This window comes from Dicentrarchus labrax, unplaced genomic scaffold (assembly GCF_905237075.1).
Source record: "Dicentrarchus labrax unplaced genomic scaffold, dlabrax2021, whole genome shotgun sequence".
Lineage (NCBI taxonomy): Eukaryota > Metazoa > Chordata > Actinopteri > Moronidae > Dicentrarchus > Dicentrarchus labrax.
The window spans coordinates 24,450,472-24,477,244 of record NW_026136702.1 but is presented as its reverse complement, the minus strand read 5'-3'; the positions used below and the strand labels follow the sequence as shown (position 1 = coordinate 24,477,244).

At 39.9% G+C, this 26,773-nt stretch overlaps 2 protein-coding genes across 5 annotated transcripts in view; one reads left to right on the top strand and one right to left on the bottom strand.

The window, feature by feature from the left end:
- Nucleotides 1-18,210, top strand: part of vps8 (VPS8 subunit of CORVET complex) — a 41,515-nt gene extending 23,305 nt beyond the window's left edge. The window contains exons 18-47 of one of the 4 annotated variants that reach the window (XM_051422702.1): nucleotides 751-797; nucleotides 1,126-1,215; nucleotides 2,282-2,328; nucleotides 2,959-3,181; nucleotides 3,363-3,452; nucleotides 4,047-4,098; nucleotides 4,230-4,272; nucleotides 4,758-4,830; nucleotides 5,177-5,296; nucleotides 5,963-6,034; nucleotides 6,132-6,206; nucleotides 6,297-6,416; nucleotides 6,768-6,824; nucleotides 6,935-7,017; nucleotides 8,042-8,126; nucleotides 8,273-8,371; nucleotides 8,820-8,909; nucleotides 9,756-9,802; nucleotides 9,935-10,079; nucleotides 10,328-10,417; nucleotides 10,608-10,790; nucleotides 11,899-11,980; nucleotides 12,518-12,600; nucleotides 13,421-13,501; nucleotides 14,023-14,192; nucleotides 14,498-14,666; nucleotides 15,273-15,350; nucleotides 15,471-15,524; nucleotides 15,862-15,942; nucleotides 16,773-18,210. In XM_051422702.1, the coding sequence (XP_051278662.1) occupies nucleotides 751-797; nucleotides 1,126-1,215; nucleotides 2,282-2,328; nucleotides 2,959-3,181; nucleotides 3,363-3,452; nucleotides 4,047-4,098; nucleotides 4,230-4,272; nucleotides 4,758-4,830; nucleotides 5,177-5,296; nucleotides 5,963-6,034; nucleotides 6,132-6,206; nucleotides 6,297-6,416; nucleotides 6,768-6,824; nucleotides 6,935-7,017; nucleotides 8,042-8,126; nucleotides 8,273-8,371; nucleotides 8,820-8,909; nucleotides 9,756-9,802; nucleotides 9,935-10,079; nucleotides 10,328-10,417; nucleotides 10,608-10,790; nucleotides 11,899-11,980; nucleotides 12,518-12,600; nucleotides 13,421-13,501; nucleotides 14,023-14,192; nucleotides 14,498-14,666; nucleotides 15,273-15,350; nucleotides 15,471-15,524; nucleotides 15,862-15,942; nucleotides 16,773-16,898 (2,855 nt within the window). In that variant the 3' untranslated portion in view covers nucleotides 16,899-18,210. The remainder of the gene's footprint in view (nucleotides 1-750; nucleotides 798-1,125; nucleotides 1,216-2,281; nucleotides 2,329-2,958; nucleotides 3,182-3,362; nucleotides 3,453-4,046; nucleotides 4,099-4,229; nucleotides 4,273-4,757; nucleotides 4,831-5,176; nucleotides 5,297-5,962; nucleotides 6,035-6,131; nucleotides 6,207-6,296; nucleotides 6,417-6,767; nucleotides 6,825-6,934; nucleotides 7,018-8,041; nucleotides 8,127-8,272; nucleotides 8,372-8,819; nucleotides 8,910-9,755; nucleotides 9,803-9,934; nucleotides 10,080-10,327; nucleotides 10,418-10,607; nucleotides 10,791-11,898; nucleotides 11,981-12,517; nucleotides 12,601-13,420; nucleotides 13,502-14,022; nucleotides 14,193-14,497; nucleotides 14,667-15,272; nucleotides 15,351-15,470; nucleotides 15,525-15,861; nucleotides 15,943-16,772) is intronic. The other 3 variants (XM_051422710.1, XM_051422717.1, XM_051422726.1) reach the window with 3 other exon arrangements.
- A 997-nt stretch (nucleotides 18,211-19,207) lies between these two features.
- On the bottom strand, nucleotides 19,208-22,833 carry prorsd1 (prolyl-tRNA synthetase domain containing 1). The gene is made up of 4 exons (XM_051424593.1): nucleotides 22,637-22,833; nucleotides 21,391-21,516; nucleotides 21,178-21,267; nucleotides 19,208-19,812 (listed from the first exon to the last, which is right to left on the bottom strand). The coding sequence occupies exons 1-4, from the start codon at nucleotides 22,715-22,717 to the stop codon at nucleotides 19,600-19,602; spliced, it is 510 nt and encodes a 169-aa protein (XP_051280553.1). The 5' UTR covers nucleotides 22,718-22,833; the 3' UTR covers nucleotides 19,208-19,599.
- Between the last annotated feature and the right edge of the window lie 3,940 nt (nucleotides 22,834-26,773).

The window sequence follows — 26,773 nt, the reverse complement described above, 5'->3', positions numbered from 1 at the left end:
TGAGTAACATTAAGTTCTGGACCCACAGGGATATATCCATACACTTTAGTACTGCATACCATGTAAACATGCTCAGGGGATGGTCGTGGAGAGCTTACATTAGTTTGTGTGATAATGAAACAATTGCTATATCCCAAATATTGCAATCTTTGACTGTATATGAACCGTACAGGGGTTGGTTCTGAATGAATGCAGAAACAGAAGCAAAGCATTGGAAAGAGTAATCTCTCTAGCTGTTCCTGTAGTCCCTACAGAGATAGTACAGTTGAGAAGGGTTACATTTACAAAGGTTAGAGACGAGACAGATGCCTAAGGAATGGACTCAACCGAAGCGTTTACTTTTAGCATAAGAGCTACACTTGTTGCTTCACAATTATCTGGTCCTGTCACTGATGAGCAAGTAGTCTGTCTAAGGGTTAATGCAAGCACATTGTCTGAAAAGTCACACTCTCATTACCAGCTACTGTGCAAGAAGAGGCCAATGAAACAAACAAAGCTTTATAAAAGTAACCTACCAAAGACTAGTTACTACTCTTTAAGCGTCTCACTTGCTAGTGGTATTGTGATAAGTATTGGAAGAGACTGAATATTTAATAATTATTCATTTATTTCTTGATATACATGTACTTGAAGGAGCTACAATGTGTGCCTCAGTATGCAATAATTATGATTAATCAGAGATATTTTGAATAAAAATCAGTTTGACAGATAAAAGATATGAAAATAATGTGTGACGTGTGCTTATTCTAGGCCTGTTTGGAGATCCAGTGAAAAGGAAGGGAGTGGTGGGTGACAAGGTAAGAACAGAAAACCTGCCTGCTGTGTTAAAGGTCCAGTGTGTAACATTTAGGAGGATCTATCGGCAGAAATAGAATTTAATATTCATAGGTATGTTTTCATTAGTTTATAATCGCCTGAATTTAAGAACTGTATGGTTTTTGTTACCTTAGAATGAGTCCACCATGTTGAACCGCCATGTTTCGGAAAAAGCTCAGGCTCTAAATAGGGCCTTTTGAGTCTTGAGTTTTTCCTACTCATTGGTCCTTTACGTGTATCTGCTCTGGACAGTGTACTCTGACATTCTTGTGCTCATTTTTGAACTCGTACCGCTCTCTGTGTGTGCAGATGGTAGAGGTCATTTTCCAGTTTGCAGAGCATGCTTTGAAGAAGTGTCCAGAACATGGCAAGATCCAAGTGATGGAGCAACACTTCCACGTAAGCTAACATGCCCTAAAGAACACACATCCTCACATGTTTTATTTTCTTTTTATACCTGTTATATATGTATGATATATAATATGATTTACAATATCACATAAATATCTATATTTTTTTCTATATACACAAAGAAGAAGCTGCTCCAAGTTCCGAGTTATCTTTCATCAAAAGCTCTAGTTTAATGCATTGTATTTTACAGAGTATCCTTATCATATGTTTTCCTTTTATATATTTACAATCCTTATTTGTAAAGTAACTAGTGACTAGCTAGTTGGTCAAATAAATGTAGTGTAGGGCGTCCGGTTAGCTCAGTCGGTAGAGCTGGCAACCCATATACGGAGTTGCTGCAGCGGCCCAGGTTCGAATCCGACCTGTGGCCCTTTGCTGCGTGTCATCCCCTCTCTCTCTCTCTACCCCTACTTTCCTGTCGATCTTCAGCTGTCTCTATCAAAAATAAAGGCATGAAAAGGCCAAAAAATAAAACATAAATAAATAAAATAAATGTAGTGTAAAGTTTAGTGTGGATTGGTTTAGTGGAATGTCGTGGATAAGAAATGTAAATGTAAAGGGGCGGCTGTGGCTCAGAGGCAGAGCAGGTCGTTCCTCAATCGGAAGGTTGTGGGTTCGATCCCCGGCTCCTGGTGCCACATGTCAAAGTATCCTTGAGCAAGATACTGAACCCCGAATTGCTCCCGATGCCGTGCATCGGTGTGTGAGTGTGTATGAATGTTAGTTTCTGTTCGATGGACTTTGCCATCAATGTGTGTGAAAGGGTGAATGTGGCACGTAGTGTAAAAGCGCTTGGAAGACTAGAAAGGTGCTATACAATTTACCATTTAAAGTAGCGAACTACAAAATAAAGTACAGTTCTTGAGTACATATACTTTCCACTACTGATGCTGAAACAGTCAGTATGAACGCCTTGGGCTTTTTCTCTCTTACGCTCTTATTTGTGGACATGATTCATTAAAGAACATTAGAAGTCAATCTATCTCTCTCTCTCTCTCTCTCTTCCCCTCTCTCTCTCTCTCTCTCTCTCTCTCTCTCTCTCGGGTGCTTTCAGGATGTGGTTCCAGTGCTGGTGGATTACTGTCTCCTGCTACAGAGGGCGTAAGTATATATAAGCTTTCAGCTGATAATGAGAGTAGCTGATGGCAGGAATGCATGGAATATAAGGACACAGCTGATTTGCTGTATATGTCGCAGCTTAATATGAATGGTTCCTATTAATCTCTTTTATTAAAGTCTTTATTTTTCTATCAAATATCCCCTAAGCTTCTAAAACGTTTCCCAGGCTGGAGCACATATACATTCTGTCTCCTGGTTCCAGCAGTATATTCAGTGTTCTTGATGTTCAGCCTGACACTTTTGGCAACTGGAAGATTTTCAGATTTTCCTTCTCGATACTGATCCCGATACCTGAAACTTTGCATATCGGCCAAAACTGAGTGCCATTATCAAGTTTAAAGAAGGAGTTGAATGTAGTGACTGCACTATTGATTCTTGCAATAAGTTATTTTCTTATTCGCTCTTTGTGACGCCACTTAACATCAATGTCAGTGTGAACAAGAAACAGATCAGAAGCAAAAGGCCTTTCCTCCCCTTGGTCCAAAACTACTGAATGGAACTACAGGTTCCACCTAACAGGTTAAAGTTGGCTGAAGCCAAAGAAGCACAGTAACTATATGAAACCTAATTTTAATGATTGATTTTAATGACTGTTTTTGTGTGCACGCGCAGCGACCTGCTGTTCAACCAGCTGTATGCTCGGCTGGGGGAGAACATGGTTGCTAAGGGTGTCTTTCTGGAGTCACTGGAGTCATACATTGTTGCAGACCGTCTTGGCCACCTCACCACGCCCATCATGAGGGACCTCCTGGCCCATTACCATGGCAATGGTATGATGGACAGCCTGGAGAGATGCATCGTCCATCTGGATGTCACCAGCCTGGACATACAGCAGGTGAGTGTTAGTTAGTTAGCAAGGAGCTGCTAGGAAACCTAATGAGGGTATCATTGTCACTAAAGGTCTTCTGTGTGTGTGTGTGTGTGTGTGTGTGTGTGTGTGTGTGTGTGTGTGTGTGTGTGTGTGTGTGTGTGTGTGTGTTGTGTGTGTTTGTGTGTGTTTGTGTGTGTGTGTGTAGGTGGTCAAAGTGTGTTGGGAGAACCAGCTCTACGATGCAATGATCTATGTTTTCAACCGTGGCATGAACGACTACATTACACCTATGGAGGTAAGTCCTCTACAGAATGTTTTTATCACTTTCATCTGGTCGGACTACATGAAGTGCCTTAATCCAGTGTTTCCCAAACCTTTTTGCTTTTTCTCTCTGTAAAACAAACACAATGTGCACTCACTTTATGAGACAGAATTTGTGCATTTAGGAAAGGTTAAGGCTTTTGTTTTTTACCTCAATAGTAAAACAATGTACACATTTTAAATATTTTTAAAATACTGCATTTAGCAGAAGGAAAAAATTCTGTAAATCCACTTGTGACCAAATAAAATCTCCTGCAACCCCAATATCTGGGAAGAAATGTCTTAATCAATATGATTACTGTAATTTTAGTTGGATTTAATATGTAAGCAAGGAATAAACATTTGACCTTTTAGGATAGCCATTTGGGGCTCTTAGTTCGAGTATATAAAATTTGTACCAAAAGCTTTGTGAAGCAGAGGTTGAGGCTAGAACCTTAATGAGGATTATGTGGTTTAATCCAAGTTTATCCACTTTTGTCTCGCCTTTATAGCTGTATATCAAATCCTGATAAATGTGATAATTGATAACGTACCTCTCTATGTTGTCTATGTCACGTTTATATTTCAGAAACTTTTTGCAGTGATTGGCCCACCACTTAGGGAGGGGAGGGGCCTAACAGGTAAGGCTGGAAACCACACCCCCAAAGAGTTCATAGCACCAACTATTTGAAGCATCTCAACAGAACAAGAACAGAAAGTATAAGGAAAGCATATTTAAGTCTTTAACTCTCTTATTTTTCTTCTTGGATAGATGAGGAAGTGGTGATGGGAAACAAACTTCTGGTGTACATAAGGTAAGTTCACACAGATATCAGTTTATACCTCAGTCCAATAGTCCGTGCACATACATACATTATGGCCAAAGGTTTGGTATGTGCTTATAGCTGCTACTACATGTTCACTGTCAAAGCTGGCTCCTCAAGTACTAAGCAATGTAAATCACTAAGAGATGTTAGTTAGAAGTGGGAGTAAATCACATGTCTCAAACAAGTCCCAAGTTACTGTGATGAAAATCAAGCAAGTCCAGTTGTCAAGTCCAGTCATTTCTCAGGTCCTGCAAATCACAAGTAAAGTCATACGAAATGATGTTGATCTTGAGGTGCTTAATACAGCAGAGAAAGGAGTATGGCATGTCATGACAACAAATGTAAACCAATGTATTTATTTACTCATCTCTTATTGATATCATATTTTTCGTCCATTTCTGTATTTCATCTTATATACTTACAGTTCAAATCCGATTACGTAAGTAAGTGTTTGTGTGTGTTTGTCTATACAGCTGCTGTCTTGCAGGAAGGGCATATCCACTAGGAGACATCCCTGAGGACCTCGTGGTTCAAGTCAAACACCAGGTGTAGATACTGTGTATTTATTCTCCTGTAGGGTTTGCAGCATATACTAGGAAAGTTCGACAAAGTGATCCCATTTTTGCAGAGTAGCACTATAGTTTGGTTTAATGGTAAATCGTTGAGTTGTTGTTGTTGTTTCTGTGCACTTTGTTTATTTATTGCCTCAATGTGACACAGTAGCTGAGCCTGTTAAGAAATACTGGAGGCATGTGTTTTGCTGAGGGGTGAGAGAAGGGTGATCAGTGGTAACGCCACTGTTGTGTCATCTGAAGAAATGTAGCTGTTGTCATTCCAAGCAAGCCTTTATAGATACTAGTACACTAATGCTGTGTGTGCGTGTGTGTGTCAGGTGTTTGAGTTTCTTATCCGGCTCCATTCAGCCGACTCATCAGAGGAGGAGGAGGTTTTCCCGTATATTCGCACACTCCTCCACTTTGATACCCGGGAGTTCCTCAATGTCCTCGCCATGGTGAGACTTCTTCACTATTTTAACTGCTGTCACGCTGGTAAATGTGTGTTTTCCATGTTGAAAGACTGGATGACTATCTTATGAGTATCTTGAATATCTTATAGTATGCCATTAATCTAAATCAGTTCCTTTTTAACACCACCCTCAGCTTCAGTAAACTGATACTGATGAATTAAAAAAAAGTATTTGTAAACTTCCAAAGCTTCCAACCTGAATATTTTTAATTATATTATTAACACCCATGTACTATTGTAGCTGCTGACGTCCTCTGCTGGCCAGGCACACTAGCCTGCCATGAGTTTTTTTCCAACACACATGCTATCTGCACAGCTAACTGAGCTAACTGGCTAACAGCAGCCACATATTCACATAGTCACATATTCCAAAGGAATATTGAGAATTATTCATTCTCTGGTTTCCATTCATTCATTGAGTGTAAGGAGCTCTGCGACTGGCAGGGTCTACCATGCCTACGTGTATGATTCACAGCCAGTTATTCTTGGCATCTAAGTACATTTTCATACATCTTGAATTGTTTGAATTGCACTTATACCCAGTATTAGTCTTGTTTTGGTGTTCATCTGGCCACTTGCAAGTGTTTTCTTTTTCCTTATTAGAAAATTGAAATGTCAAGTCATTTAAGAATTGGTTCTTACTTCATTCTAGACATTTGAAGACTTTAAGAATGATAAGCAGGCCCTTGAGTACCAGCAGCGGATAGTGGACATCTTACTTCAGGTAAAGTCCCAAACAATTACACGTGCTGTTATGTTCATTTCACATCATTTTGCACACATTTTGTAAAAATTAATGATTTTTCAAACCCAACAAACAGATACATCACTTAGGTCACCTGCATGACAAAACAGTAGCAGAGTCGTCTTTATCCTGGAAAGAAATGACTCATGAGGTTCTATTAATATCATTAACTACTATTATTTTTATATTCTCTGTATCTTTTCTTTTCTGTAATTGTTAATGTGTCTTTCTGGTCACTTAGGTGATGGTGGACAACCCAGACTTTACTCCCTCCCAGGTGGGCGGGCTCTTCACCTTCTTGGCCCGCCAGTTGGCGAAGCCAGACAACACGCTTTTTGTGAACAGGAAGCTCTTTGATCAGGTAACCAATCAGATCCGCCAAATACCCACACACACAATCTAACTTTGCTCACGTTATTTACAGTAGTGACACATGTTAATGTATCAAGATAGAATCAATGTTGTTAAAAAGGCCATAACACATAAACAGGCTTGTAATAGTTACCTGACTGGGATATACCTACCCCAAGTATACAGTGTAGGCTGCATCTTGGATCCCGTCATATGACCAACACACCAATTAAATTTACTTATGATCCATAACTGATTTTCATTAATAGTTGTGTAATTAAGGCAGCTGCCGCAAAATGCTTGTTAATAACAAGACCTCAAGTACCATTCATCCACATCTTTGCTCTTACTGTTTTTCCAGGTTCTGGAATTTCTGTGTTGCCCAGACGATGACTCCAGACACACTGAGAGGCAGCAGGTTGTTTTATTTATATATTTACATTTATATAATATGTATAAACACACACACAAACACACACACCGAAAGGTGGAATGTAACTAAGTAACTATATATATGTTTTTTTTTAGGTACTGCTGGAGCTGCTGCAGGTCGGCGGTGTGGTCCAGTTTAATGAAGGAAGGCTGCTGGCTTTGGCAGAGAAGGCCAAGTTGTGAGTTTACACCTAATAACTGAATAGCAAGCATATTTTACCTTTGCATATTTACAATGCTTTTTAAAGGTTTTTAGGGTTATGAGCTCATGTCCTTGGTCCAGGTTATGCAAAATGTAGTTCACATATTCCCTGGATGCTACTTTACAAAAGATGTGAGAGCGATTTCCTTCAGAAAGGGGAAACTGCTTTTGTTCTTGTACACAGGGTGTCACCTTGGTGCTGTGTTCCATAAAGGATATAGGTAGAAACTGTCAGTCAGGTGTCAGGTGTTACAGGTTTTTGAGGGAGAACACTACTGTGAGGTCTGGGTAGAAATGTTGGCTTTAAAGAGAAATGTATGAACTGCTGTTATGGATTCTTACATGAACCATTGAAGATTCTAGTGCGTTGAGCAATAAATAGCACAAGAGTCAGAAGAACACACACACACACACACACACACACACACACACACACACACACACACACACACACACACACACACACACACAATACTCTGTGTTATGGTGGATGCATCAGTTACTAGCCCATCTATGTTCCACTTTTATCTCCAACTGTGTCGTACAGAGGGTGCATGTAACATGCAGAAGGTTTATCAGGGCGTTCTCACTGAAAACAGCTGCCTGTTGCCGTTGGAAACAGCGTTGATAGGAAAACTGAAACTAAACCAAACACTAAATCTGGATTTGTTTTACCATAAAACCAAAACAGTACGTTTAAGTAAACCCTAACCCTGACGAGGGGAAGTGCAGAGTTGCTGATAATTCCCTGGATGGTTTTGTCAGTATGAGTTAGTTAATATGAAATATTGATTAGTGCAGCTATACCTTCACAATGTTGATATTTAGCATTAGGTCTTAATTACAGTGTCCAGTTGGTGCTGAATCTCACTGATCCATCCAGACAGGAATTTTGGAAGAACACTAGGCATATAATAGTAACATATTTACTATAATATTATAAGTTAGTATTATTGTCATTATTATTACATGTCTTTGTGTCTCTCCATCTTGCCCTCCAGCTACCAGATCTGTGAATTTCTTTATGAGAAGAAACATCTGTATGACAGGATCATTGAGTGCTACCTGAGAGACCCCCTCAGAAAGGTAACATACGTTTCAGATTTATCAAACTATACACGTATTTGGTCGATATGTGTTGTATGTGTGCCTGGCACTGTGTTCTTTACCTTTCATTGTCGAAGAATGTAGAAGACCTCTGTAAATATTTGACTTTTTTGGGTGTGTGTCAGGTGGAGATCTTCAGCTACATCCACAATCTGCTGTCCATGCCTGGCTACAGCCCTGAGGAGAAACAAGCTGTCAAGGACAAAGCACTGCAACACATGCAGGTCAGTACATTGGCAGACACATACACACAGTTATCCCTTAACTTCTACCCAGATCCTAGTGTGGTAGTCGGCTGAGCAAGGTAGGAAGGAGGTACATCTCCCCAACCATGTCCTCCAGCTCCTCCTGTGGAATCCCAAGGTACTCCTGGGCTAGGTGGGATACATAGTCGAGCATGTTCAGGATCCAGGAGGCTTCTGTATCAGATGTTACTATGGGAAAATAAGAGAATTGTTTTTTGTGTGAACCAACCCTTTACCATCTGCATCTTTTAAACACAGCAGACATGAGACATTTACACACCCATACCCCTGTTGTATTGATAGTGCTCATTAAAATTAGGGCTGGTTGGGCACAAGCTGAATGTGTTAGCCTTGATTTTACAAATGCAGGGACAACAATATGATTGTATTTGCATCCACATGCAAACCCTCTGACATTTTTTCACAGGAGCTGGTGACCCTTGACCCCAGTAAGTCAGCTGACCTAGTGGTGTTTCACTTCGCTGAAGAGGTGCAGCAAATCCAATCTGAGCTTCAGGTAAGCTCAAAATATAATGATGTTATTTTATATCCTCTTTATCTGGTATCGGTACTGTTTGGCTACCTGGGAACACAGGTCTCCGAGACCGGGTTAGGCAATTATAATGGTGTCAAGACATCCAATGTCAAAACCAACCACTTATGACAGTACAATGTAATGTTAACACATAAAGCTAAATAGTTTCTTGTCTGCTATGGCATGTCTATGACTGCAGTAGGTAACTTTCCTAAAAAAATCCTTTTGTAATATTTGCTGAATCTTTCACTCTGATTGGTTGTTTTCGTTCAGGCCTGGTGGGTTCTTGCTAATGTCATTAGGAGCACTAGGAGGAGCCAGAGGAACCTGATTGTTTCACAGATTATCTGTCTCATGTTCTACTGTCACGATATAGTGAAAGTCATTTTTATAAAAGTTACCTACTGCAGCTTTAATGTCAAGTTATCAAAACAAAGACATTTTAAACAGTGTCAACTTTGCATTGAAAATGACATAATTGATTGACACTTAATGACAGCAGTCATAAACATTCATAAAGAATCCTTTATGTCCTGAATCCTGAAACTAACAGTGTGATTGTCATAGAGTTCTTTAAAGCATGATGAAAAAGTAAGGTAAAGTAAGTTTTTCACAAATACAATGTCGCACTTTTTGCAGCTGAGGTCTGGTGCTATTTTATACACTTGTAAGGTTTTTCAATGGGCACAGGTGGCCTTTATCCGCACCTTGCCAAGCTGTGATGCCATGTGTTTCCACTATACCCTATTAAAAGCTTTGGTTCTCTCTCTCTCTCTCTCTCTCTCTCTCTCTCTCTCTCTCTCTCTCTCTCTCTCTCTCTCTCTCTAGGATGACCAGCTGCTTTTCCAGTTCCTCAGCTGTCTCCTGGAACCACGGTACAGTGTGCATCCTGTTCTGATGATAACTCTGCTACCTCGCTTGTGCATTTCTTCTAAATTTGCCTCCTCTCCTCCCTCTTTATACACTCCTTTTCTTACCTCTCCCTTCTTACCTGCTCTGTTATTCAGGGAAGGTCACCATCCAGGGATCCTCCTGCTACAGGAACATGACCTCCATGAGCTTCTGCTGGACTTAATGTGCCGCTTTGCCCCCCAGCAGCTCCTGAGCTTCCTCCAGACCTCCCAGCACTACAGACTGGAGGAGGCCATACAAGTACTGTCTACTAAACTGTGGTTATGTGCATTATGTGTGTTAAAGGACCAGTGTGTAGGATTAAGTGGCATCTCGTAGTAAAGTTGCAGATTGCAACCAACTTGCCAAGGCTGTAGGTAAAAGCTGTCAGATAAATGTAGTGAAGTATGTATTGATTAAAACAGCAACTAGAAACACAAGATCTTCTGTACAAATGTGGTGATACTGAACCAGATGGCATGTGTCTGATAGCCTTTCTTTCTCTCTAGATAACAGAGAAGTACCACCACAATGAGGCTACAGCCTACCTGCTGGAGAAGAAGGGAGACGTTCAAGGAGCTTTTGCTGTCTTGTTAGAGGTATCTACAAAACAACCAGGAAGTAGTGCTTTATTGGATTAATTAATGAACTAATTATTCATCACTTTTCAATTTTGCACATGAATTTAATTTAAATACTGGTGTACAATACTAGTGCCACAAACTACTTAAATATGTAAATGTACTTACTTGTTATCGTTACACATTTTCTTTTATAATCTCTCTGAAGACACTGAAGGACAAGCTGAGTCTCCTCACCGCTGAGAGTGATAGAGTCGAAGGAGGGGATGGAAGACGAGATGAGGAGGAGGGAGGCGACGAAGCAACACTGACAGGAGTGAAGGACTCACTGAATGAAATCATTGTCTTGTGTCATCGAAGCTCTCAGAACCTCTACCAGCAACAAAGAGAGGTACTGTCAGCCTGTCTGTGTGTGTTGTCCACAATGAATGTACTAACGTTTAAGTTTCAAGTCCTAAACCAGTCATAATGCACACTTTAGCAAATATTTTGTTTATTTACAGAAGGGATAGTGCAAATTAATAAATACGAGTGGTAGAAAGTTGCTAGAATTATTGTATTGTGCTCTTTTTTAGGTTCATACATTTATGTGGGGGCTCTAATAGAATTACTTTACAAAATGTTCAAATCATATTTTTTTCACACTGTACATTGCTGCTTCTAATTTAGAGGCTGATTTGTCATCTTGTTTTGGTTGAACATCAAAATACGAGTTTGGAAGGGAATCCACTGGTCTGTTCAAACAGATCATTGCTGTACAATGGCCCAAAGTGGATCTGGGGAATTAAGTGTTAAGCATTAACTTAAGCTGATTCAGGAAATGAAGGGAAATAAATTGATTCGTGACACACTTTTTAAATAACTTACTTTCTTATCTTTGGCTTGAGGAAAAGCTATCAAGTATTTTCAAGTGAAAAGGCTCAAGTCCAAGAGAGGTCCGAAGTCATTTGGGTTAAACGGCAACATGTAAAAGATGGATGTCGCGTCTCCTCTTCTTTCCACTATACAAAAATGAATCCAAAATATTTGCTGGCGTGGTATTGAAGTCCCGCCCATACGCCTGGCTGACTCAATCATGAGCAGTGCTCTGCTGTCAATCATGACGAGAAACACACTTCTTATAGCTTCTGTAACTAATTAAAACCTAAGCTGAAAAATTATCACTTGAACATACACCAACGTGGTAAGAACTGCCTCAAATGACAGAAACCATCTTTGGGGAAAATGTATTTGACGTGTACTTTAATATTTTAGTTGGACTATAGCAGTGGGCTTTATGACCTATACTGCAGTCATCCACCAGGGGGAGATAGAGAGGTTTTGTCTTCACTTTTGGTGAGCTGTCATGCCATCCATCATCATATATGTTGATGGTGTTAAATTCCAAGTCTTTTTTGATTTTGTCAAGTTGAGTCTAGAGTCATCAAATTTGTGACTGGAGTGCATACCTCAGACAGACACTGTGTGCCTGCTCAATCATTGGTTTTTCTGTCTCTCAGGTGCTGTGGTTTCCTCTGCTGGAGACCATGATGGCTTCTCAAAAATTGGTGAAGGGGCTCGATGCCAAACACACATTTGAAGGTAATCACACACACACGCAGTTGTTTGTATTTCCACACATGAAGTTTTGTGTTATGAAAATGATGACAGTGCTGCTCTCTGCTGGACAACACTGCAAAGCAATACACCTCTTCACTTCGTTGTCTGTGTTGTTGTTTATTTTAAATTGGCAAGACAAAATCATGTCCTTTAGTTGTAGACAAAAATACTAAAGAATTTTCCCTTTCAACATATGCTTTCATGGTTTTTCTATGCATACATTAAACGGTAAAACATTATTTTAATACATATTGTACATTATATTTCATGTCATCTTTATTTAGGCATTTGACATCAGCTTTAAAGAGATGAAAGCAAATAGGGAGACTATTACTTCTTAGTGGTTAAGTTTCTGTGCCCCTCCAGTGGCCAGAGTCAGTGAGTGCAGTTTTAAGTGTGTCCATAAACCATTTTGTCATGATAATGCTTTATTATTTCTTCACAACCTACAGTATGACAAGCCTCTGTTGAGAATCGAATCATGTGCTGTTTAAGATTATATGTTTGTGTATGTCTCAGTGCTGAAGGAGCTGACCATGAAGGTTCTCAACTGTATGAGCACCTTCATTTCTCTTCCTTCCATTATCCAGCGAATACTGCAGGTGTGTATGTGTGTTCTTCCCTACTTTAAGTGATTCTTCTGAGTAACAGTCACTGTCTGTGGACCCTGAGCTTGTGTCTGCTTAGTTTCCTCTTGGTTCCAGTGGTACAGAGATTTTAAATAAAGTCTAAAAACATCTATAATGCAATATCTGTTTGGTGTTGTGCTCCCTCCTTGGAGCCCTAAAGTTTATGTATTGTGCAAAGATTATGCTATTTGAAACATACCAGACGCCACAGGGTGTCCACAGAGTCTTAAAAAGTCCTAAATCTAACCTGTTGCAACCTGCAGAAAGCCTGAAATAGATGGGCAGCAGAATTAAATGGCACCTCTGGAGTGGTTTGACAAGAGTCCTGTGGACATTTAATGCTTCTTTTCCACCATGAAAACCATTACATGCCACTGACATGAATTCCTGAGTTTTTTTTTTAAAGTAGCACAGTACACAGTAGCCCAAATCCCCAAAATGAGATAGTAGGTTACTTTATACAGAACATCTGAGAGGGTATTATGGCATTAAATCCTCAGTCAGTCAACACAGGGGGAGAGAGAAGCTATTGACATTGTAATTAACTAATAACAAGTTTGTTAGTAGACAGTTAAACACAGTGGTTGTTTCCCCAGTCAGACTTAACTGATAAAGTAGCACGGAACAGAAGTACAGTTGGTTTAAATAACAAAAGTGAGGACCATCATCTTCAAATGTATGTTAATTATGTTGTATTATACTGTATTGTAGTGTATTATACTATATCATAGCGTATCATACTGTATAGTACTGTATAATGTGTACTGATGACATGTGATGCTGTGCCTGTCAGGACCCAGTCTATGGGAAAGGAAAGCTGGCAGAGATTCAAGGCCTCATTCTGGGTATGCTGGACACTTTTAACTATGAACAGGTAAAGCGTGTGTGTGTGTGTGTGTGTGTGTGTGTGTGTGTGTGTGTGTGTGTGTGTGTGTGTGTGTGTGTGTGTGTGTGTGTGTGTGTGTGTGTGTGTGTGTGTGTGTGTGTGTGTGTGTGTGTGTGTGTGTGTGTCCACTATTGTAAACTTAATATACAGTGAGCATAAAGGTTCAATATTGACCTTGGACAAACAGTTATTATCACAAGGTCCATGTGCTATGAATTTTCCGGAGCTTTTTTGTCATTGGTCAGATTGGATGTAGCCAGTAGCCAATAAAAATAGTGAACACCGACTCACTGAGCAGCAGGCACAGTGGGGGCAGTTTTCTGTCTGAAAAAAATCTGAAGGATGATTGTTCCTGTTCCACTGTGGATGGGTGTAATTGTTTGTTTGCCTGTTGCTGCCATTTTAAAATCATCATTTAAAAAGACAATGCAATAAATTGACATATAATTGTAATTAAAATGGTAATATAAATACATTGGCTTCTAATAATGCTATATTATCTGTTTTAGACTTTACTTGAAACAACCACCAGTCTGTTGAACCACGACCTCCACTGGTCCCTGGCTCACCTGCGCGCTGCCGTCACAAGAGGGCTCCACCCACGGCAGGACTACTGTAACATCTGCCTGCAGCAGTACAAGAGGAGGCAGGACTCGGCGGAGGAGATCATTGTGTTCAGGTAACACACACTGGAGGTGATTGACAGCGAAGCCATAGATGTTTTAGATCGTGTGTGTGTGTGTGTGTGTGTGTGTGTGTGTGTGTGTGTGTGTGTGTGTGTGTGTGTGTGTGTGTCACATTTTAGTCAAAATCTCTCTTTCAATCAATTCAATTAGGTCAGTCTACACGTATCAGAAATAGGAATAAAAGTGACAGTATGAAGTGGCTTGTAAAGCTAATGGGCCTCTAGCCCAATTCCTGTTATACATCTTAAAAAGCGTGACATATTTGGTGGTCATGTGTGTTTTATGTGTGTGTCTTCAGCTGTGGCCACCTGTACCACTTCCAGTGCCTGCAGCAGAAGGACTGTGGGTGGGGCTTCGCTTCAGAGCAACAACAGCGGTGGAGCTGCTACAAGTGTTCCTCCAGCCAAGGAGGAAGGGCAGGGCCTTCTGCCGAGCCAAACAGAGGCCGCAGCACGTCACTGGCACAGGTGTGTGTTGCAGAAGAGGAAAAAGCTCAGAGTGTAGCATGCTGTCAGTGCACTGAATTGCCAGGGAAAATAAATAATAGAATAAAGTCATAATGCAGGTTGTGGAGGCAGAAACACCCTCCTTGCTGCCAGTGGATGGGGCACCACCAAGGTTCGGCCACCCAAAGGTTTTCAGTGGCACCCTTTTGGCCACTCCTATGAAACATTTCTGGTGTTGGTGTTTTGAGAAAATGTAGCTGCTCACAACTACTGTAGGATTATTATTATTATTATTATTATTATGTTGTAAAGTCAAACCTGCAACATTAACACAAGGATGTGATCGCACACTCCGCAAACATAAATACAGCTGGCAGACTGGCAATGCAATACGTATCACAATACAGGGGTTCCGATTCAATATAATGCAAAATCTAATCTTAGGAAAATTGTAGAAAGAACACACCATATGAATAAAATGTGAGTGAGAATGGATACAAGATCATAAACAAAAAATTGGTATACTCAAGTGTATTTTCTTACACCCCTACTCTAAAGCTACCATCTGTCAATATTTGTCCATTTTTTTGAAATCATGCTTGCCACACTCCGCCGTGATTGGCTCAGTTGCCTTACAGTGATGACACCAGTGACGTAGCGGAGGATGATCTTTTGTACATAGCGCTGAACCAAAAGAAGCCAGCGGTAACGTGTGAAAGCAGATTCTTTTCATGCCAGTTGGATTTTGTTATAATAAACTGCTTGTAATGGAAGATCAGAGAATGTATTGACACAGCCGTCTCCTTCTCTCTCTCTCTCTGTCAGACTCGAGTTACATCAGTGCATCATGATGTGGGAGCAGAGGCTGACAGAAAGAAGGTAAGGTTCTAACAGCTGGTGGCCCGCCATCTTTGGCTCTGCTGAAGGTTATTATGCCGAAATGTGTTTTTCCTGTCAGACCTTTAATTCTGAAACCTTGAAGGATATTTCCAGTTTATTACAACCTGTCTTATTTCCAGGAAGTAAAATGTTAAAATCCTGCTGCTGTATTGTATTTCTGATTTTAGAAGTTACGCAGCTTGAGGCACAAGGAGACCCTATTGCCATCACCTGTCCATCTATAAATAGATCGTATTATAGCACACTGTATGCATTGTAACAAATTCCAGCCTAATATCTGTGCTCTGACTACATCTGGTTCTTTGTTGTGGTCCAGGTGTTTGTTGAGGCAACGTTGGACCTTCAGCAGGAACAGTCCTGGGATCAGCTACGCTGTTTGTACCGGGGGCCGTCCAGGGTATGCACACCTGTCTGTCTGTTAAGTGACAACACGCACATAGCCAAACACGTCACAGAAATCTTTCTTCTTCTTTTTGAATATATATTTTCAGTGCTTTTCAACACAGACAGGCCCAGCAATATAGATAATCCACAGTGGTCATCTGACTTAGATCCAAGATAATATGAACATCTGAGTTTCTGTCAAGCTTGCAAACAGTACAGCCCTACAGCAGCATTACACACAGCCAGAACAGCGCTGTACACAGCTTAAGCAGCAGGCATATAGCATTATACCAACCTTATCAGCAGTTAGAACATTGATATTGCTCTGAAAACTGCAAAACAACCCATTTGCTCGAGTTATATGGTAACATTGCTTTAAAATACAAACACCAAGATCCAGAGTCATAACCTGGACACACAGATGGTCGTTCCAATAACCATGAATCAAGTGTGGACGCAAAGCACACTTGCAGCGATCTATTTGATGTCAAGACAAATTAACAGCGATGTTAATTGTATTGTATTTTATTATAAATAAATTCTACTTGATTTTAACTGTTACTTATGAGCCGTGGTCAAATTAATGTTAAGGTTAAAGGGAAAACTGTAGTAAACTGTAGTCTGGAGACCGCGCTGCTGATCAGTCATCTGTGGTGAGAACAACCACTCGCACCACAAATAAACGCTGACCACGTACGAGGCCTACCGGTAAATTGTATGACCGTTTGTGAGTGCTGTCCTTGGAAAAAGGAAAAAGATTTCTTAAACAGAGTGGGAACCCTGGTGTTGTACACATGTCATGTTTTCTAATTGTTGTGTTTTTCCTCTGTTCCTCTCTTTCAGTTGTCCATCCTTTCAGAACTGTCCCACTGCCATAGCAGTGAGAAGACGGGGCTTCTAATCACAGCCCAGCCAGGAACAGAGAATTTCCAACTTAAACTCGCTCCTCCACCTCTGTTGGAGGAGTAGCACCAGGACTGGCTGAGGATCCATTTGTCCTCCATTTGTCCAGACTTGAGTGAAGCGGGACTGCTTAAAGACTGATTTCTTGCTTTCCCCTAACTGTTCTTCATCAGTGTTGAATGCAGTTTTCCACCACTTTTGATATTGTTTACCTTGTTTCAAACTGTTGATAATATTGGGTCACTGGTAATTCTACTGAATGTAGCTTTAATTCCATCCATTGTTTATGCTTTGGTTTGCATGTTGTCAAGAAGTTGATCATAACATAACTGCGAACAAAGTTAAAACTGGAGGGGGCATTGATACTGAATGTTTGTTTACAAGCAGTAAACAACACAAGATACTTCCTCCTCTTATTTCTGCACACTGATATAAACACTGATCCTAACTTCTTTAATGTGAAAGGTTCTAGCGTGATGATACCACAATGCAGCTTCTAACTGACAGTGATAAATTACCTTTATTGGCTGAATTCAAGATCTCAAGAGTTTTCTGAGTGAGAAATCTCCCATCATGTTGGAATGTACTTTGTTTTGGTGGAATCGTTGTAACAAACATTTCAGAACAGAAGATAATTTGATAAACGCAAACTCCTTTTCAGGCTCTTTATATAAACCAATCATTAGGTCAACTTCTAAGGAACTTAATCTCACAATAAGGATGTTTGGGACTTTTATGGGTAGTGTGGAAGTCCAAAGAGGGAGGGTGGGTGGGGATGGGTGGATGGATGGATGGATGGATGGATGGATGGATGGATGAGGGCTGTCTGACTTCTATTTTTTTTCTCTTTACTTCAGACGTCTCTTGTGGGGTTAATAATGACTTCTTGTTATATTTGCTGAAACTTTCATATATCCTGACAGTAGTACATGAGACAGATAATCTGTGAAACAATCAGGTTCACTTTGGACTTCACCGGGTCTGGACAAAAACAACCAATCAGAGCTAAGAAAGATGGACAGACACATAGGATTGTCTCATTGTTGAGTCTCATTGTCAGCATTGATATTTGACAACCTGGGAATGAGACTGAACAATCAACTGTCTCCCTCAGCTCTGATTGGTTGTTTTCATTCAGGCCCGGTGGATTCTTGTAAATGTCTTTAGGAGCACTAGGAGGAGCCAGAGGAACCTGATTGTTTCACAAATTATCTGTCTCATGTTCTACTGTCAGGATATAGTGAAAGCTTCAGCAAATATGAGAGAAAGATATTTTCTTAAAAGTTACCTACCGCAGCTTTAAATTAAAGAAGAACAAAACACCAGAATCTAAAAGTGAACAAATTTGAACATCTGAATAAATGTTCATGTTTTAAAATGTTTTATCATTTGCTTGATGTTACTAGTGTAGCAGTCCCTTATTCATTCATACTTGCTGTCATTTAATTTCCTTTTTTTCCTATGTATTTTAGCTAAATGTGAAAATTCTTCTGGGTTGATTGGAGGTTACCTTGGGGACCGACTCATCAACAATGATTGAGAGCAATTACGGTCCATTCCCCTCTTTGTCAGTCAGGATGTGACGACGCTCATTCTTCACGGCGTAAGAGAGGAGGGGAACCACACACTTATCATCATTCCTCAGTGGCCTGGTTACACAGCAGACATTCTGGCACGCCATTGCAGGAAAATCACAGGTGTATCAATGATTGCTACTTGTATAGCACCTTTCTAGTCCTCTGACCACTTAAAGAGCTTTTACACTACATGCTACATTCACCCTTTCACACACATTCATACACTCAAGGCCATCAAACGGAAACAAACTCACTCGTACTCACTCACACTATCTATGACACTATAAGTATGTTGTTCAAGGACACTTCGACATGCAGCGGGAGGAGCCGGGGATCAAACCGCCTTCTGATTAGTGGATGACTGGACAGTTGTCATTAAAGGAAAAAATAGCTATAGAGACCAAAACCGTACTATGACAGCTTTCCTAAAATGTTATCTTTTTAAAAATTGCAATAATATCACCTTGCTCACACACTGCAATATATCACTATATATTTAAAGCGGCAGTAGCTAACTTTTAAGAATTCAGTTTTTGTGTATTTCTGCCATTAGGAGCCTAGGAGGAGCCAGAGGAACGGGATTGTTTCACACATTATCTGTCTCATGTTCTACCGTCAGGATATAGTGAAAGTTTCAGCAAATATGAGAGAAAATTATTTTTATAAAAAATGAACTACTGCAGCTTTAATTGTAACCCCTGTATCGTGATACGTTTCGTATTGCCAGGTTCTTGTCTGTGGAAGGAAGGAAATCATTCTAAAAACTGATGGAGGATTTGACAATGATCAGCAGGATCAGACGATCTTCAGTTGGTTTTTACTGAGCTAAAACATTAAATAATAAACAGACTTGAGCTTTACTAAGTAACAGAGAAATAAACTGCTAATTTCTGTCTCATAAATTGTCAAAAACATTTCATCTTTTGAAAATCTTAAAAAAATGATTTTTGGCAGAGCTGTAACTGAAGCAGTAAAATGTTCACGTTCTGTTTTAAATCATAACTTTTAGACACTTCTCATTCATGTTGTCATTTTATCATTTTGTATCATTTCTAAACATCTGAACCAGAGTTCATATGTGCTGCAGGCTTTTTCATGTCCTGTTCTAACAACACGAGTCAGGTTCAGTCCCTGCAGGCTGCTCTCATCCAGGTTTTAACCCCGGTTCCGCTCCAGGTTCCTTTCCCACCCTACTCGAAGCTCTCCAGGACAGGTTCGTGGCCCGTCTCCTTGAGGAACCGCAGCAGGTCGTCTGGTCGGAGCCCCATGGTGGCGGCGTTGGTCATGGGGTGGAAGTAGACCATCTCGTGGCCTCCCTCTACCAGGTCCCGGTCCAAGACGAACTTCACACTCTGGTCCTTATCGAAGAGCAGAGCGAGAGCCGTGGCGCAGCCCTGACCCACCTGAGAGGAGACGGAGGAGGAAGTGAGGTCAGCAGTCTGTGGTGGACATTCAGCATGACAATGATGTTTGTAAGATTCAGGTGAGACGTCCCAGTCTTTTAAGGGGCCGGTCACTGAACGCAGAAGCTCCTGCTGCATCGTCACATTCCATCTTCCATCTTCACAGTGATTAAATCCTTTTCTCTGAACTCAGAGTGCTTAAACAGTCTGATGTGCAGTGAAAGGATCAGGATGAAAATGTTTTTCAGGCTGTGTTATATTTATTTAGTTGAAAGTAATAGTTTAAAACGCTCCATCGCAGTGGAAAATAATGGACTTTGGAAGCAGAAACTAACTGCACAAACTTGATGAATCCCACCTGTTCAATGAGTGTTTGTGGGATTAGACCATTAATGAATCCCAGCTGTTGTCAATAAACAGAAGACCTTCACCTGTCAGCAGAAAGCAGCAGAACATATCTAACAGTCAACAGACCCAAAACCTTTAGAAGATGTTACTACTGTTAACATCATACCACGGAGCTGTACTGCTTATGTTTGTTTTGCACAACAAGAAACAAGTATTTTTTATTTTTAATCCAAAAAGCAGGTGGATGGACACACACTTACTGTCAGGTATTATAAGAATAACCTTTATTAATCCCCAGATAGGAGGAGAAATTAAGTTTTTTGCAGCAGCACAAGGAAATATATACAGATAAATAGGGAAAAAAAAAGAAAGAAAAGAAAAAATTGTATATATTATATAAAACCACGAGAAGAATAGTAATAAAAATAGAAACTAGAAGAGAAATTAAAGATAAAGTTACAAGATAAAGTGGCAGTGGTGATATATAGCAGCGACTGAACAAGAATAATATATAATGTGATTAAAGGACCAGTGTGTATGATTTAGTGCCATCTAGTGGTCAGATTTCAGTTTGCCACTAACTAACTAAACACCACTCGTCCATTCTGGGCTACTGTAGAAACATGGCGGTTCAAGATGGCAACCTTCAGGGAAGAGGACCCGCTCCCCCTATATTCTTATATTATGGTGATTATACACTAATGAAAACAGACCTTGGAATATTATATTCCATTTCTGCCAATAGATCCTAAATGTTACACACTGGACCTTTGATATAGCAATATAATAGACATGTAACATATAATGTAGTTCTAACAGAGGGTGTTCACAGAGTTGTCAAAATAGTGATGACAATAAAATGTTATTGAACCTTCCAGTTAATGCACATCTCAAATTTTATATTTAGTTGATTTTGGTCACATATTTATTGATTCTGTGGAGGCCGCCATGTTGATCTGACCCTGAGGAGACTCTGTTTCGGTTCTAGATGTTTCTATGAACTGTGTTTAAACTCACCTTGAGTTTCTCCAACATGGCCGCCTCGTCTGCGAAGCGCAGGTTGCCGCTGCCGACACCAAGCTTCTTGGCGAGGTCGTTGAGGTTCACCTGAGGAGGAGCAGAGAGGATTATGGGACAAAGGGATGCAGGAAGAGAAACGTGTTCTCGACCGCTCAGAGGTCAGGTGGAGGAAATGTTCCTGTGTTGGTGGATGGAATGACGGGAGCTGACCTGGCGGTCGTGGCGGGCTGACACCAGCCACAGGCCTTTCTTCTTCTTGTCCTTCAAGAAGAGGTTCTTAGTGACGGCTCCGCTCACCTCCTGCAGGTGGGGCATCATCTCCTCCACCGTGAACACCTGCAGTGGACAGGTAAGGAAACCATTAGATCATAACTAAAGACACACAGTGCCCTCTTCACTGCACCCCTCTCAAGACATGTTGAGGTTTAATTCGTGGTAAGCAATCTACAGATGGTGTAAACAATATTTGAAAATTACATTAAAAAGAAAACCGGAGCAGAGGTAGAAAACAGCATTATGAGCTTCATCAAACTGTCTGCAACTGTGGCAGCAGGACAGACACACTGATATCTGCTGAAGGTGCAGGACTGACAAAAATACTCTTTTGGCGCCCCCTGCAGGTATCAGCAGGTTCATGCAGCAAAAACGTTTAAACAAGTTATCAAATCTGTAGACATGGATCTGACAATGATCTCCTGCTTCTCAAAACCTGAACTACAGGACCACACGAATCCACCCTCCATTCTTTATAAAGCACAGACACAGTGCGTAGAGCATGTGGCTGCTGACAGCAATCCAAGAAAAGTTTGCCTTTCAGAATAAAACTCAGTTTACTATTGCTGGTAGGTGATGTTTTACGTCTGGAGAGACTGTCATCCCAGATTCCATTTAAAAACTTGTAGTTTTTTTTTTAAATTGCCTTGATAATGCGCACAGACACACTGGAGGAAGACATTTTCACACTATTTCAGCATCGATTGATCTGATGGTAATTTCGGCACACAAGTAATAGGCAATGCGACTCTCCCTTACTTCAAATGAGAGCTATGTAATGCGTCAACGTGTCCATTAACAATATGAGAGTAGAGTAAACACACCAGATCCCAAAGCTAAATCAGTAGGTCAGTAAGTGCCACAGTTGGATAACGCCGAATAGAAGTGTGACTTCTAACGAGTCATGTAGTGTCTCCAAATATGTTTTAAGGTGTTGATACAGTTTACAGTAAGCAAGGGAACTTAAAAATGTGTGATATTCTTATGGAATTCAATCCTGTTTTGTTCTCGTTCGTTAAGTACATTGTCGAATATTCTCGCAGTGTATTCCTCTCCCAGCTGCAATAACATTTATCATAAATGTTGTTTAGCTTTAACACAATCCTAATAAAATGTGGTTGTGATTGAAAAGTTGGGGCTCTGTTGAGAAGTACACAGATAGCCGGAGCGGGCTCAGTTTTACCGGCGGGTGGTCCACGCAGGTCGTCTGGATGTTTAAAGTCTCCAGATATTTCTCCAGTTCTGAGCGCAGACCTTCTGACATCTTCAATGAATGTGTTTTTAAAAATCAATGGACAGAAACAGAGGTGCACGTCAATGGACAGAAACAGCTGCACGCAGGCGACTCTTCTTCCGAACAGGAAGCTGAACTCTGCTGCAGCTTTACTGCCACCTGCTGGACGGACTCACTCCCACAGCTTCCTTTACTTTCCCAAGATTACTAGTGATCAGTGTTGGGCTAGTTACTCAAAAACATTAATTTGTTGCTCAATACTCTTTAAAAATGTAATCTTATTACTTTACTTATTACTCATTGCCAACAGTAATTAGTTACACTCTTAGTTATATTACATTTCTGCTACTCCTAACTGTACTAAAGGTAACTGTATGGTAACTGTACTATTATTACTGACATTTATAAGGAATTAGTTACACTACTAGTTGCTGGGGAAAGTAATGTTATTACTAATAATTAACTAGTTACTGTCCAACACTGCTCGTAATCCCATGCATCTTCATGAATGATGGGCAGCTGCGAGTCAAAAGCTGTGGTGGAAGAAGTATTCAGATCCTTTATATCAGTCAAAGCTCTAATACCACACTGTGAGAATACTCCACTACGAATACAAGTACTGCATTCAATACTTACTTGATAAAAATATGTAAGCAAAATGTACTTAGAGTATGAAGAGTACTCATTGTGCAGTAAGTTTTACTATTAAGTTATATAGTGTATCATGTTTTTGGAGTAAGATTAATAAACAGCTGTGTTTACAGCTTTGTGAAAATGCATTTAGTGGTTTATTTAGCTGAAGAAGTTGGAGAATTTCTCACTGCGTAGGAAGGAACACTTCATCATGAACATTCATAAAAGGTACAAATTCTCTCTGCAATGTACTTTACTTGAGTATTTCCATTTTATGCAACTTTATACTTCCATTTCCCTACAAGTACCTCAAAGTTGTTATTAATTGTGTGTGGCATCTAGCAGTGTAATTGCAGATTGCAACTCCCTCACTTCACCCTACCCTTCCAAGCGTGTAGGAGAAACTGACCACAAGACGCACAAAAAGCATGAATGACCCTGTCTAGAGTCAGTGTTTGTTTCTTTGGCAACCAACCATGGTATAAGCCAGATATTGCCTTCTGAGGTGTCCGTTATCAGGAATTAATGGACTCCACAGAGGCAACCGTCGTTCATCAATTCCATAGAATGGACACCTAGCCTGCCATTATGCCTCAGTATTGGACGCATTTGAATATTGACCTGATGATGGCGGTAGAGGGAAACTCAGAGGATCACTAAAGGTATTACAATGGATGTCTCAACCAGATTTCATAACAATCCTTTCAATAGATGTTGAGTTCTGACTTCCACCAGCTGCACAGCAACAGAGTCTGAAGCACTCTGATTGGATACTTCCTACAGCAATGCTATCTGGGACTTTTGTTATTAACTGTCTCGTACCGTTGACTTTTCATCAATAAATCAGAAGCTGTTCAGTTCAGTGTTCAATCGTTTGTACCGATGATTAAATCCCTAGGATTTCATGTCCATGTTGAAGTGCTCCAACATCAGACCCATAAACAGGACTGATACTGTCTGAGATAATCTTTGGATGATTATTTGATCGGCTGGCCTCAGTGGGACTGTTGGTGTCTTATTGCACCTTTGGCCCCTTGATGCTGCTTCGACCTAAATCTCACACAGTTTTGTAACATTCATTCACTAAAAGAGCACCAGATTCAGCTGCTGCGCCGACCTTGTGCTCTGCATTAAACTGGGTCATTGTGTTGCAGTAATGCTTCATCCATTATGAACAGCTACACACATCATTCAGGTGAAAGTGGGACGCTGCCAGTATGTCCTCGAGTTTAACATGTTCCTTTTCAGCTTTGTGACAGATTCCATTAACTTGTGAACATCACAGTGATGGAAACAGCTAATGGGATTCGATATAATGAATGAAAAGAGGCTGTTTGGGTGGCTGTACGCAGTGTCATTGGGACTGGGTATATTAACCTTCCGGTAAAATATCCAAAAAAGTAAAAATGTAATTATTATTATTATAGTAATGACATTTGAGCTGATATTTATGTCTGACAATAAGGAACCTTTGTTTTTCTATATTTTTGGTTCTCCTCATAATTATGATCACATCACAGAAAACAAACTCTTCTTCGCAGTGATGGAAGAAGTACTCAGATGTTTTATTGGTCATTTTTCATGTAAGAGCATTTTGTGGTTCAAGCTTCACAAATGTGATTATTTTGGGTTTAATAATTTTAATGTATTTCTAATAATGTTGAGGTTTGGACTATTGGTTAAACAGAAGCCCATTCCCACCAGTAAAATAAAAAATACAATGAATACTTATAAAAAAAATGTTGTTAATGTTTAGTCAAAATTATGAGATAAATAATGTGATTAAAAAAAGTCATAATGATGATGATAAAAATATTAATTATTAGATTAAAAAAATATGATCTTATGCTAATTATTTAATCTCATAATTATGATTTTGTATCTCATTAAAAAATATATATTATTAACTTTTCACCTTATTTTATTTATTTTACTGGCGGTAATGGGCTTCCATACACTTTGGGCTCTGGGTTGTTGAATCCATAAACCTATCAGTTGCAGTCTGATACAAAATGATTAAAAATTAGCTCCACTTCAAACATTTACAAACGTAAAATCATACATTTATACATAATAATCTAATGATATCATATAGAATAGTACAATAGTCACCATTTAAGTGACATTTCACTGATTATACGCACATATAAAAGTAAAGGATGTGATTACTTCCTCCACCACTGATCATGACATATAGTTTATATGCGTGTTTTGTCATATGTGTGTGATAACATGACAAAACGTAGACATAGTGTTTTACTTTACAAGGTGATGGCACTGTGTGTGTGTGTTTGTTGATGTGTGTGTTCTACATACCCTGACTGCTTTGTAGCACCACAATCTTATGTGTGTGTATGTTTTTAGGTTTTCTATTGATCGGTTGTCTCTGCTGTTGTCAAGAAGCTCCCAGTAGCTGAACAGTTGAATAGAAGCTGCAGTGACTTTTAGAGCAGAAAACAATGAGAAGAAGCAGTCTTGGACTGACAAAGGCAGATGGTGGAGAACTGCAGAGCAAAGAGAAGGATGAATAGAGGAAGAGAAACAAATGGAGGGGGAAGATTTGTTTTCATGCCTTCCTCTGTTTTTATTTTCACTTATACACTACTGTACACTGTGGGTGATACCACTACCAGTCAAAAATAATAATTACACTGAGTTTGAAGGCCACCTCCAGCCTGACCACGCATATCTAATTTACGCACCCAAAAAGTAATAATGGATCATGGAAAATAAGAGCAAGTTGTGATCATCAACATCAACATTACAGTAAAAGTAGCAGTCAAATTTAAAGCAGAAATGTGTATAAAAGCAAATCTATGTTCTTGCCAAAATATTTCCCCAAGGCTAATATCACCAAATACAGCAGATTTTAGTTTCTTAAAGGTCCAGTGTGTAACATTTAGGAGGATCTATTGTCAGAAATGGAATATATTATTCATTGTATCATCTGCTGAATATAGAAATCATTGTGTTTTTGTTACCTTAGAATTAAACATTTATATCTAAATACGCTGCAGGTCGCCTTTCATTGCGTCCGCCATGTTTCTACAGTAGCTCATTGGCTGCGCTTAATTTCAACTTTGAACAGATTTTAGATGAGAAGCAGACAACGCAGTAACAGAATCTGGATTCATATCTGATCAGCACTGTCTGGTTTGACAGTTTGATTTTAGTTTGGTGTGTTGAGCTGGATGGACTCACTGAGAATGACCCGTCAATCACAAGGTAGCCACGCCCCAAAGTGTACCCTGCTTTATGGTCTATTTTACTCTAAATGGAACCATCATTTACTAAATCATCATCATGCTGTATGGAAGAAGACTGAAACTAGAGACTGAGACCATAAACCCATTAGGAAACGTTACTGAGCTAAGGTTCCTTTTTTATGATGGATGGAGCTGTCCCCTATTGGCAAGTAGAAAGTACATAATACAGTACTTTCAATAATAGTGT

Excerpts from the sequence above, each read along its gene's own strand:
- prorsd1 (XM_051424593.1), bottom strand. The coding sequence starts at position 22,717 with ATGTCAGAAGGTCTGCGCTCAGAACTGGAGAAATATCTGGAGACTTTA. Across the intron at positions 21,517-22,636 it reads CCTGCGTGGACCACCCGCCG|GTGTTCACGGTGGAGGAGAT; the intron begins GTAAAACTGAGC and ends TGTCCACTGCAG. Across the intron at positions 21,268-21,390 it reads CAGCCCGCCACGACCGCCAG|GTGAACCTCAACGACCTCGC; the intron begins GTCAGCTCCCGT and ends GCTCCTCCTCAG.